General features: G+C 40.8%; 1 protein-coding gene across 1 annotated transcript in view; it reads right to left on the reverse strand.

Moving 5' to 3' along the window:
- LOC121199482 (cadherin-4-like) overlaps positions 1–13775 on the reverse strand; it is a 206309-nt gene that overhangs the window by 101404 nt on the left and 91130 nt on the right. Inside the window, exon 3 of the mRNA XM_041064214.1 lies at positions 11219–11242. Coding sequence (XP_040920148.1) covers positions 11219–11242 — 24 coding nt within the window. The remainder of the gene's footprint in view (positions 1–11218; positions 11243–13775) is intronic.

Here is a 13775-nt window from a genome sequence, read left to right on the forward strand (position 1 = left end):
AATCCACCTGGGAACCCCTACAACTCTTTCTATCTCACTCCTCTCTGCATTAAGACATAAATCCATATTCCTGATCCTATGTGAATATAATTTCCTCCACATTCGAGGTTGGAAAGGTGCGTTAGTCCCTTCAGGAAATGACTGTTTGATTTCTACTTGTTAGAGGGTAGAGATAAGGGACTCTGTGCCTCATCCGAGCAGGGGTTAAAGAAAGGGAATCAGTGCCACACATGTTAAAAAAAAACACTACTGCAAAGACTTTTCCCTGTTTTGTGCAACTCCACATGAAATCCCATCCAGCAGACTGATAAGCTACAGCACGCTTCAAAAGATGTAAGAAGGAGAAAAATAAAATATGTAGAATGAGAGCTAATGTAAAAGTCTTGTTATCAATATAATTTGAAACAGATGGAGTTAGAGGAAATCCAGAGTTTGGTGTCTATAAATCATATATCTGAGACTCTGAGTTGCAAAGTTAAAAAAAAAAAAAATAGAAGAAGAAAAAATGTTTTCCAGTGTTGACTCTCTCGGGAACGATTATAGATGTTATTATTCTCACGGACAGATGCTGTTTGTACTGAGTAGACCATCTCCAGAGCATTGCAAGATGAGAGAAAGAGAGCAAGAAAGAGAGAAGAATACAGAAAGACAGACTGTAATACCACTGGTGGAAGTACAGTACATGAACCTCCTCTTTATCTAATGAGCATCCCAGACAGAGAGAGACCACTCCCTATCTTGCATTGCTCAGGTGGGAATTACAGCGTTGAGGACAGAGAATTGCTAAAAGCTATGTAAACATACCGCACACCCAGCAACTCCCCACTGCCTCAATATCAAAAACAGACCTTGAAAAAATACATGAAAGATGAGCAAAGAAAAACTGTCTGAGGGTAAATAGGAGGGAAAGTCAATGTGCAGATGATATGGGAAAAAGAAGGGCAAAAATTAACTACACAGTGGGAGCGTGATCCTCTTTAGCATTTAAGCTATGTGCATTTTCTGACTGAATGAGAGCACAAGTTTCCCATATGTCTGAAGTGCACAGAAACAAAGCTGACAGAGAAGATCAATACACAAAACTCAACACATCTCAGCATCAGCTGTCACTCTAATTGCCTCCCTCTACCGTCATCTTTAGCATCAATTCCATGCTAATGCTGCACCAGGTAATAGTAGTTATGGGTCTACAAAAGATTGTGGTTCCTCTAATGAGCAATGGATTTCCATATACAGGCCTAGCATTTTTTTTTATGTAGCAACTACAAACCTTCTGTATGTGGAGTTAAGTTGTATACAGCATTTTTGCCATTATGGCATTGTGCCAATCTGGTTTCTTAATGGGCTAAGCAATGTTTACTTTTCAAAGACTTCCACATGAATTATTGATGGCTGCAAGCTGATTTGCGCTTGGAATTAGCCTAGAATAATCCATCTGGATCTACCTCGCTTCTTAGGTGCCATGCCTCTCTCCAGGGTAAACAGGCTGACTGGAAACTTCCAGAGATTTGCACAGTAATTTGTTATCCTGATTTCTGCTGAGTGTAAAGTGGTTTCTTAAAGTGGCTCAAGAAACTGTGCTTAGGGAGGGTCCAAAGGACCAAAGGGCTTTAGTTTTCTTGCTGGAACCACAAAGGCTAAAAGCATGCATGAATAATGTCAAATGAATAAATTAACATTTTTTTAATTAATCCTTGATCTGAGCTTATACAGTAGACTGATCATTTTGCAAATATTTTTTTTATCATTTGCCAACTAGTACTCTGTGATCCCATCAGGGCATCAAGGGAGCAGAGCAACATTCCCAAACAGATCTGGTTATTGCCCTAATCATCTTCTCCGCTCACCCTTATCATTTTTGTAAATTATTATAACACAATTTAATGGATGATTCTTCTTTCTCTTCTTTGTAAATCCTTAACCCTTCGCTGTCATTCTTCCTACAAGGCATCAGTTTCTGCTTCTTCTTCTGATTGTGAGATGTTTGTTTATTCACTGTGGTTGCCCTCTCTTACTCCTAAAATGGAGAAAGGAAAACGCCTCCCAGAGCCTTTCTTTGTTTGGTTTCAAAGCAGGGTGGAAGATGAACCCTGGGGATTCTAGGATGTTTGGAGAAGGGGATGTGGGGCCTGAATACCTGACGCAGCAAATACACCTCACAATGTGATACTTTATCCCCTCTTTGGCTCAACTCTCTTTCTGTCTTCCAGTCTAACAGAATTGAATCTTATTACATCCACCCCAAGGGAAGACAGCACTAAAATAATGATTTGCTTTAAAAGTGAATCTGCTTTGGCTTGTACTGTAAAATATATACTCAACAGTAACCACTATGACTGTGTGAAAGGTAAAAAAAAAAAAACTAGAATAGTTATCAGAGAAAGTCTGAAAGATGCTGGAGAAGAGCTGAAGGAAGACACGACTTCTATATTTGAAAATTTCTTCCCGCTGCGCTCATGTGCGTGATGCCAATTTGTCCAGACCCCGATTCATTTTCTTGGCCCTCTTTGGTGTCAGAAAACGAATAGGCTTTGCATCTGAAGTTTGGTAATAAACTCTTGGATTAGATCCATCCCTCGGACAGAAATGAACCAGCCTGAGCAAAGAATAAAGACACGGTTCCTCAGCAGTCTGTCAGAAGCAACTGGCTCTGCTTTCTTTCCTGTTTGCATGATTTTTTTTTTTAACCATTTCAACTTACTTATTTATTTTTGGCTAGAGAATACCCATCTGCCATAACTGTGGTGACATGCCTTTGAGCAGCTGATGAGGTTTGAGAGCACAGCACTGTAGAGGGAGAAAGCCTGCTTAATTAGTGTGACTGTGGAGTCGGGAGATGTGTTTATCTCATTATGGGCATTTGAATGAATATTCACATGTCCTCGCTCAGAAGTTTAGAGCCATTATTAAACATAAAAAGAAGAAATCCAAAAGTGTGAAAAAGGGCAAAACAATTTCAAAAGATAATGTGAAATCTAATGTTTAATTTATTGCTGATTAGTTTGGCTCTGAGTTTAGAGCAAATGGCAGAGATACAGCTAGTTGTTTCTTGTATCACTGGTGTGTATTGCGCACCAGTGTATGAACAAGACTTGCCGTGATTCTCAGCAGTTTCTCAGGTGTCTGTGTACTGAGCTGAGATTGATAAACTCTGTCTTCTGCTCCCTGTTTTTCACTCTCCGTCTGTATCCCTCTGTTTCACCCCGCTGAGCTAATCCAAGCCGGCCGAATCTCTCCGCCGAGCAGGTCTACACAGGAGCGGTCCTACTGGGAGCAATATGCCACCCGCTTCCCTGGCAGTGCCAGCCCTGTAGCGCTTCAAGCCCAACTGTGGTGTTTTGTCAGTAAACAGACAAAGATGTATGAATCATCTAAGTGACTCGAGGCAGGCAGTCCTGTGACAATAACATGTTGTTGAATTATGACAAACAGGTATTTGCTCCATGGGATTACTGCTGCCCTGATCCTGGGCGACACCACACAGCAGCACAAGGATCTCTGTGCAACCATGCTCTAATCTTCCCGATACCTGCCACAGACCATCAGATACAAAGCTGACTCACCTTGTAAATGGAGCTGCTCTACCAAAGAGAGAACAGTTATGATAAGCTCCGGTCTATCTGTGCATAGTCAATTACACCCCAGCCTGTATGAATGGCGTGAAAACTCCATCCACCAGTGCAATCAGTGTTGCACCCTGCTGAGCAGAACACACAATATTAAATTAAGTTCATCCGTCAAGGGAACAGGCTGTTCTTGTATCTAATTGGCAGTTGAGGCTAAAGAACAGGAATCTATAAGAAAGAGTTGTGATCAGTTTACTTCCATCTCCATCTCTCCATGCTTTTTGTTATATTTGTCTCTGCTTTTATCTGCTCTCTGTCTTTTCCTGAGAAATGTTTCAGTGCCCAGACAGCCTTAATGAGTCTAAGATGTGGGTCTGTTGAGGCTCCCTTTGTGTGGTTTTTGTCTTTATCTTTGGCTAACAGTCAATTGGACATGTTGCAGGGTTTAGCCTAGCAAACAAAACACATTATCAGTCTCCTGTGAGCTAAAAAAAAAAAACAGGTACTCTGTGTTTCATGCACAGGTGACACTATTCACAACCTTTGCCTTTTTTCACCAATACTGTCACAGAGCTTTTCAATTATGCTCATTGGGTAGTCTGCACTGAAACCTACAGTGTCTCCTGTTGGCATTTAAATTCCATATATGCTGGACCTTATTAGTCAGCCTGAGGGATGCAATATAGACAAGATCATGTCTATAATGACCCCTCTCCCCTGCAGAGTGCACACAGCTGAATTTAAAAAAAATGAAAGGTCAAAGTAATCATAGTTCTCGTCGCAGGGATCCGGAGTAGCATGAGCAGGACTCAGCAGAAAACAAACCGTGCCATGTTCGCACATGCTCATTCAGTCATTACTGCTACATAGGAAGCCCGAAAGCAGCTCCCCTTACTGCAGTACACACAGCGCTTTGAGCTGTTTCACTGTATGTGGGCAAAAGATGGAAATGAACTGACTGTAGTTCAAATACATTTAATCAAATCAAAACTGTAGTGTTTTTCTTGTAGCTCTGGGCAGCCTTGGACAGGCTATGGCATAATTTTGAGCTGGAATGAAAAATAAACTAGCTTGGATCTTGTATTTATATAAAATCCTTAAGTTGGTTGCAAAAGTGGACTGTGATGCCAATCTGTTTTCTACAGATAATATACTACTAGCATAATAAAGTGAGAGGAGAGGCTCTACAGCAACACTAGTGGCTTTGTGAGGCTGGGCTTAGGCACGGCAGTCCCTAAATGCATGATGGTGCTTTGAGCTAAATGTTAACACCAGCATGCTAACATGCTCACAATGACAATGCTAGCAAGTATGTTTAGATATTTATAGCAAAATATGTATAACATAATATAATAAATAATAATATAACAATAAACAAATAATAACAAATAATAAAAAAAATAAACACATTAAAAAAAATGTGGCCTGATGATGGTGGACAGTAGGATTTATTCATCCTCTGAGGACCACGGATAGCTGGGCCAAATTTCATGGCAATCCCTTCAAAAGTTTGAGACATTTCCCTGAAAACCAAAAATGTCAACCTTCTACTGGCACTAGAGGAAAAGTCAGGAGGATCATTAAAGTCAGTACGCTTCATCCTCTGGGGCCAAGAATGTTTGTACAAAATTTCATGGCAATTCATCCAATAGCTGCTGCAATACTTCAGTCTGGAATAACACCACCAACTGACCATCGCTGCCATCTACTGAGCCACACAGCTAGTCTAAAAATCATCAACTATGTATTGTTGGTGTAATTGTAATTGTAAGTGTTAGGAATATAGAGCATACTGTCTGAGATTACCTTCAACCTTTAATGAAAAACAGTGCTGAGCCTATGTCAGAAATTCTTGTCCGTAACATTACCAGCAGGACTCTCTCCCATTAGCAGAAATTCCAGTGTACAGAATGCCGGGGAATGCTACCCCCTGCACTGTAAAGAGAATGTGCCATTGTTTACATACGTGCCAATTTCAGGAAAACACATTGGTGTTTCTTTCCATAACAACACATTAATAAAATGCTTCCTAACACTTACATAGAGTGTAGCCAGTTGGTAAAACTTATGAATCAAAGTAAAACAAAGCACCACCTGTATCACCATATGATAGATAAGTGATCAACAAAGCTCTTCAGATTCACACTGCTATGAACACAGATGTCTGAGAATAATTAAAGGCATCACTTCAGCTCATATTATAATTATTTATCTTGTCATTACAAGGACTGGAGGGAAATAAGTTGATATTAGTCCACATAGATAAGTTCTATTTTTAGTATTTGTCATATTTTTCTCTAATTACCCAACTGGCTATTTATTGTTTGATTTAATAAAAATAATTTCCACCATGTATTTACTGTCACCCAGTTAAGTCAACAAACACAGAAATGAAACACAGAAAATTATTGAGCTACAAAAAAAAATGTTTTACATGTCTAATTTATCAAAGGCTGAAGTTCTCAAACACATTTTAAAAGAAATCTGTATTAAAGATCATAAATTTGTTCTGTCATAAAGTGTTCTTGTAGTTGTGAAAGTTACAGAAATAATCTTTCACCCACACATTTATAAATACCATTGTTTGGAACAAATGATGATGAACTAATAATGACAAACTTATGCGACTGTTCCGCTCCTCTCAGCAAAGGTACTATGATTAAAAGAAGATTTTACAGGCTACAGAAGTCTATAAAAGGATATAATTGGCATACACAAGGTGCTTGGATACTGATTTATTCCTTCATTGTAAAACTGAGATTCAGGATAACTTAATGTCATGCAAATATTTTCTGTATTGCTTCTACAGCAATTATTTTTTATTAGTAAAGAAGTAAAAAAAAAAAAAAAAGCCCCACCCAGCTCCCACAAATTAAGTGTAATGATCTACTTGTTAACGTTACTCAGATGGTTTTAAAATCAAGGACAGGTTCAAGGAAGCAGGATGGGGTTTTAATTCCATTACGTTCTTCATGAGGCACACCAGACAGGGTCTCTCATGCATCATTATTTACGCCCTAGCTAGTACACAACTTAATGTTTATTATTCTATCTCCTAACATCTCTGCAATCTCATCACACTCTAATGTGACCGTAATGTCAGAGAGGCTTTTCGGAGCTGGATTTACGAGGCTGTTAATAGCCAAGGAGATCACATGAGGATTACAGTATTGTGATTATCAGTTACCAGTTTTGATAATTAAGCTCTGTGCATTTCTAATTGCTGTGTTAAACAGTGAGCTGCTCTCTCAGCGTGCCAAAACAAACCAGTTGTCTAGTTTTCTCTCTTTGCACTCTTCTTCCTCTGCGTTTTGTCTTAAAGTTAAAGATATCCTTATTTTTTATGTGGATGTATAGTACAGTCTGTGCTGTACTATAGAGGTAGATTTTAACTTATTATTTAAGTTATCAAACCATCATAAGAGGCAGGAAGAAATGATGGAGTTAAATTATTAATAGACATTCTCAGGAATTCCCTTAAAAATCATCATTTACGATTTAAGATAAATCAGCCACTGGACCACATGGGATCTTTAGGGGGGCTGTGTGGCTGCAGGTGTGTATAAAACTCAACAAACTCTATTATATATGGTACATAACTCTAACATCTTCAATCCTCAGTGGTAATTTTGTGTAAAACAATGGATGACATGTTCCAGAAGAAATCTGAACCACTAACTAGCTAACAGTCGATTTCTCTTCATGGTAGCTTTGCTGGAAATTGAACCTCCTTAAATGTAGGGAAAGTGCTTCCTTGTAAAACTATACTTTCAAGAAGTTTCCTCAAGTACTTTTAAGGAGGCTTTGCAAACCAAAAGATACATGAGAGACAGGGAGCAGCAGCCGCGCAGTGGCAGAAACACACATACATTTAATTGAAATACTGTGTCTTAAGACTCCTCAACTGGAGCTAAACAGGTACTTTCATAAGAGGGAGAGAGAAATTACTGGTGTGAGGACAGAATACGGTTCCAATTTAGCAGCGGAAGGAAGATATTGAAGAAAATGTAATGAGGGAGAGATCTGGGAATTTAGAGAGGAGGGGGCTGGAGAAAGAGAGAGACAGAGAGAGAAGTTGAGATGATAGTAGTTACCTTGTGTAGATGTAAGTTGACAGGTAAATTAGCATGTGTGGCTAATGGGGCAAAAAGCAGCCAAGCCCTTGTAGGCACCCTTTCACTCTGACGAACAGGCAGCTTGTTGACCCAACCACTGCCTCTGTCACTCCATTTCTCAGCTTTAGCATTTAAACACACAAACAAACACCCTCCCATTTTGACACTGAAGCACTTACTGACATACTAACAATACACACTCCAGCACAAACACACATTAAGCTGCCATGCATGGGTAAAGAAAAGGAGGACTTAATCTAATGGAATTTAGAATGAATCTGAGATTAAATGAAATGTTCAAACAGGTTTCGAGACGATGGTCTTTCGATTGATCTTCTATCATGGTTTTTAGCAGAAGTTAGAAGCAGTGAAAAATCATGGATCACAGCGTGCATCTTGAATAGCGTGTGGAGTTGTTTACAATCTGCTCATCAAGGCAAGGGGTAAATTTCTCTCATGCAGCTTACTTTTTTCTCCACCTTCCTGCACATAGCAGGAATCAATAGCCAGATCGCTCGTTCTCTGAATCTCTCTGTCATTCGTTTTCCTTCCAGTCACTTTGCTGTGTATACCACTCATGTCATGTTTGAGTCATAAATCAACATCTTTGCAAAGTAGGAGGAGTGGGAACATATGTATGTACCTTATGTGTTTGAGTAGCGAATACGTGCACATGCATAAGTGTTTGTGGATCTGCATAAGAGAGACCATGGTTGGGGTATTACCACATGTCAGTGTGCCTGTCTTCTCGTAGCGTGTGTCTGAATGTTTCATCTAATCATTAAACGCTGACAGGCTTCACAGAGTAGCGCCACTGATCCCCGTCAGAGGAATACAGGGCCTGACTTCATTAGCCCTGTTAGTACTAAGCTGCTTTACCCTCACTCATGCCTGGCTTAACCTGCACAGTGATAAATGCTGAGAGAAGAAGGAAAGATAGGCAGAAGGAAAGAGGGGTGAAACAAAAGGAAGGCAGGGACAAAGGCATTTAAAGAGAAAGGCAAAGTCAGGTACAGAGGATGAGGAGGTAAGAAATGGGAGGGCACAGAGCGTGTGAACCTGGAGCTTTCAGAGGCAGGGGAGGGAATAAAGCTCAAAGTGGTGTTTGAACTGTGAGGGATTTACAAATGCAAAAATGAGCAAAACAATCAATTAACTTGTGTTGCAATTAATCAATTATTACGCAGGCACATCGACAGCCAGAGTGCTTAGCTGAGATTCCAGCGTGAGGTTCGTATGCAGTGAAGGGTTAGCATTGACCTCTTTGCACGCATATGTATCCATGCACAAGCTAAGCACATAAAGATATGCACACACATCTTTATTCTCAGCATATTTCTCCAGTACATTCATCTGGTTTCCCTCCTAACAGGGCCCCTCTCCCCTCTCACTCAGTCTATTTCTCCTGCCAGCAGAGGTTTTTGGCTGGCTTAAGTACACCCACAGGCCCCTGAGGGACAGCCCATGACGGATGGCACTGCGTATGACTCCAATTCGATTCAGCCCATTTGATAAATTTATTGCTGGCATTTTGAAAATGAAATTAGAGGGACGTCTCCTAGAGACTGTTTTTCCAGCACAGGTGCCATAAATACACTTCATTTGGCAGAGGAGAGGGAGGGAGGGAACGTAAGGGGGTGGAGAGGTGTTGGATAAAGGATGTCATGGTAGGGGGGCAGATAGTGGGGATGTTCCACAGGAACAGAGTACTAAAGAATAAGGTCACCTTATAATGAGGTTCTGTATTAATCATGATATTGGTGAGGAACAACAGTAAAGGTTATTCAGCCACAGTCTGAATACTACCTGGACTTCAATACCATGTGCTGTCCTTCAGCTTAACATGTACTCACTCGTACTGTTGCATTATTCTCTTTAAGGAGGTGCAAGACTCGCCTCCCTCATGTTGAATACTGACGGATTGAGACTTTGGGTTATTGACATTGCCAGTGCGCACAAATGCCCTGCTTTCACCATCTTTCATGCTCAGGCACACACACGCACGCACATGCGTGTCTTTAAAGAGATGTGCCGACACAAACACATGGTTTATGTACATTATCTTTGCCTCAAGGCCCCATGGCTCCTCAATACCAATGGCACTGTCATAGCTGCATAGCCGTCTATAACTCACAGTGTATGAATGAATACAGCAGACTATTTTTCACTCTCAATGTGTGGGGACCAAGAGACAGCGAATGTTTTTGTTGATGCTTCTGACTAAACAGATTCGAATTGGACGTGTTGGACGGGAAGAAAAGAAAGACATATAAACACTCAAGTCAGACCCAGACATGGACACACACGGGCTAACAAAGGAGAGCATTCATTCACCGTAAGGGCTGTGTGGCCTTATTTATCTCCCTCTCATTCAGAAACGTATGCAAGTGTGGCTTTGGAGGGATGATGTACGCCGAGCCAGCCTCTGCTCCCCTTCAACATTCATCAGAGAGTGAGGCGTGGGCAACCCACATCACTTACCTTTATAGGCCCATCTGACAGCATCGCACACCGAATAGTCATCACATACATAGCCCTCACAACAGTGTGTATGTGTGTGGGCGAGGGCACACTAAGTGTAACCTGTCACACAGCTGTACTCAGTCAATGCCTCTTGCACTGTATCTACCAGCAGCTTTAACAGATCTGAAGCCTTGTAAGGTGAAAAATGTCACCATGTTCCCCAAAGACACACCCTTGCTGTTTAGGTTTTTCAAATATACATGTTGTGCACATTACATCAGATACAGGTGACAATGAAAAAAAATTTTTTCACCTGAATTCTGTTCTGCTCCGGGAAGAGCTCATGCAAAACAAAACCTAACTTCTTTTAGACACGGCAGGGAATCAAAGAAAGTTTCAACAAAATCAGCAGGGAGTTCTCTTGAGTGATTGTCTGCTTCTGCTTTGCAATCACAGAGCGTGACACACCCTCTGCCATTACTGTATCTCCACTATGAAGAGCAGAGGGCTGGGACTGCTCGGTGCGCACGCCTGCAGGCTGCCACTCAGAACAAGACCCCAGGAGCTGTTTAGACAGTTTGACTGTCTGGCCCCATCATCTTACAAAATCAAAACAGCCTACAGGTACATTCCTACAAACACCTCCCACCACTACACCTCCCGTCTGTCCCAGAAGATCCACTATGCAAAACAATCACCTCCCCAAACCTCGCATTAACATACACATGAAAGTGTGGAGGAGTCTAAACAGAACTGTGATTAGTCTGAACATAAGACTTACAGAAAGCAAGGCATAAACACAGACCGTGGGCTGTCTATCATTGCGGGATAGCAGGATAATTTAGTCTAGGTGTCAGTGGGTGTGAGTGATTGACTTTGTAATCAAACAGATTGTTCTGTAACGGAAACACCGAATGACTCAATTTCAAATCAACATCAACAACACCATGAAATGTTATTCATCTCATTAGCAGCAATTGAGAACGCGCACAGACACACAGAGCAGCACACCTACATGCCACCCATCTGAAAATGCAAGGGAATCCACAGGTGACTGATTGACTGCTGTCTTACCTTTTTGTGATGATACTGTGGTATCTGTAGATAAAAGAGAAGAGACACACAGAGGAATGTGTTAGGAGTTGACAGACTGCTGTATAGCAGACACATAAAACGCAGGAGATGACAGCTATGGTAGTGATTTGCTGGGAGGGAAACGAGCCACCCAAGAGGATAAACAGACGGGAGGTTGTACACAATCAGGGGGGTCTCTCATCTCAGACCTGTGAAGAATATCCACTTTACCACACTCATTCACGCTTAGCTGTGCCTGAATATGCAAACACACATAGGGAAACATACAGTAGGTGTGCTAAGAGATGCCCACAAATACACACAGCAGCTTTTCTGCAATCCACAAAGAAAGACTGGGTGGAGGGTAAAAAAAAGCATCTAAGCAAACACAGCGAAGAGAGAGGCCTCAAGTAGAAAGATGAGAGTCTCCATACCCCTGGAAACCCTTGATCTCTTACTCAATTTACCTTGAGTGAGCTTTCTAATAAGTAAAAATAATGCCACTGAGGTGTAGAAAGACAGAGCAAATCAAATCCTTTCAGTAAGCATTTTAGGTTCTTACTCAGAGCCCACTAGAGACACTCCTGGCCCACAAGGCACGGATCAAAACACGGGCTGCTTGGAGGGAAGGATGTACTGCAACACATTTTCTATACAACACAAACGATTTACAAAAAACCCAAAGTGAAGGACGTGTGTTTGTGAAGGAGAAAAATACAGTAAATTTAGCTCATTGTTCCCATAAAATATTTACCAGGACAGTGTTGGTAAGCTCCCAAGGTTTCATTTTTATTTAATAGACTTGTCAAACTTGCAGGGATGCAAGAATAAATAAAAAACAGAGAAAAAAAATATTCCTTTTGTCTCTTTTTTTTTTTTATAACTTTGTACTTTCAGCAGTTCAAATCCTGTAGAACATTTCTCTACTGGCCATGTGCCCAAAAAGCCCAAATGGCCACAGACAAGGGAGGGGAATAATTGAATCCGGATGGATTTGTGGTGTACTGGGCTGAGGAAGTGATAATCCAAAGCTCTGCCTAATTGCCAGAGTAAAGATGGCGTCCATTGTGGGGGTGGCATCGGTGTTTATCAAGGCAGTGTGGCGTGGGATTGGACTGAGCATTAGGGCTTTACACACTTTTGTTTTGTGAGGTGTTACAGTGGATTTGAGCAAACATTGGCCCTCTGGTTATTACATGGTCTGATTGTCTGCTATGCGACTGTCCATAAGCTCTGCATGTCTACCCTAATCTGAGAGGAGGCTTCAAATAATTAGTTAGTGAAGCACCCTTACAGCCCAGCGCAGTCAACCTTATCACTAAAAGAAAATCCTTGGTCCATTTCCTTTTCACCCCAAAGGCTTACAAACTCTCACCACTGTTAAAACCCTCGGGGTAGCCGCATAGCCAATAAAATATCATCCAACATGTCACGACCACTGGACCCTATCCTACTTTTTTTTTTTTTTATCATTTGTTATGTAAAAGAAAGACTGCAGTATGTCAAACAGAAATGTTCTGGTAAGTGCCAGCAGTACAAGCAGAGTGAAGGGTAACTCCTAACTAAGTAGACGATAATTTTTTATGAATTTATGATTATGAAACATTTTTAGAAAAAGACAGAAAGAGCGAAGAGGAGAGAGATGTCACTGCCTCTTTTGTCTGTGGTGACTGACAGAGCTGATTTTTACATTCAAAATTCAAATTATTTCCAACATCTACCTGAGATAATGACTGCATTACACTAATAGACAGAGAGAACAATCTGTTGAGTTTATCAGTATGACTTAATCTGAGTAAAACACAGCGCAGTGTATACACAACAAGAAGGTGAAGCTTCCTGGAACAGACGTTGCGATGCCTAAACAAAAAGCAGCAGACAACACAACTTAACTGTGATTTAATTTCAATATAACAAGGCATAATTTAAATTATGGATTAATTAATTGCCCCTACGCACAGCTACCTGCAGTAAACAGCAGGGTGCTACTCTGTGTGTCACTTTCTCTCTGTGCACTGTGATATAATATATTGAGGTAGGAAAACATAGTAACGTGTTCTCTATTAACACTGTTTTGATAATGATAAATAATGACCACACACCAGCTTGGTGATAATACATAATGAAAAGGAAGGACTTCTTCCCTCTGCAGAACTTGCTGGTTCGGAGCAGAGACAACATGCTGATTGGTGTCAGCACACATAAATAACTCTGTTGTTTGGGGAGTTGGGAAAAAAAAAAAAAAAAACACGTCATTGATTGCTGCATTTCTTCCCAGCTATCATTGGCTTATGTGGATTTGGAGACTAATTTGCAGTGAGTGGCGTTTTGATGTGCCCATGCTCCCGGAGCAGTGCTCCTATGGGTTTGAGTACTATGTAAAATAGGCTATTTGTCAATACAGGTTTCCCACTGCAAAGGATTTATGCAAGCCTAGTAAAGTTAAGGCTGCCCTGCATGCATGCCCAAGGACACTAAAAGCTACATTTTCAAGATACATTTACAAAATTAGGATATAAGTATCTCCCAACTGTTTTGCTTTACTGCTCAGAAATTT

The sequence above is a fragment of the Toxotes jaculatrix genome, chromosome 2, assembly GCF_017976425.1.
Source record: "Toxotes jaculatrix isolate fToxJac2 chromosome 2, fToxJac2.pri, whole genome shotgun sequence".
Classification (NCBI taxonomy): Eukaryota; Metazoa; Chordata; class Actinopteri; family Toxotidae; genus Toxotes; species Toxotes jaculatrix.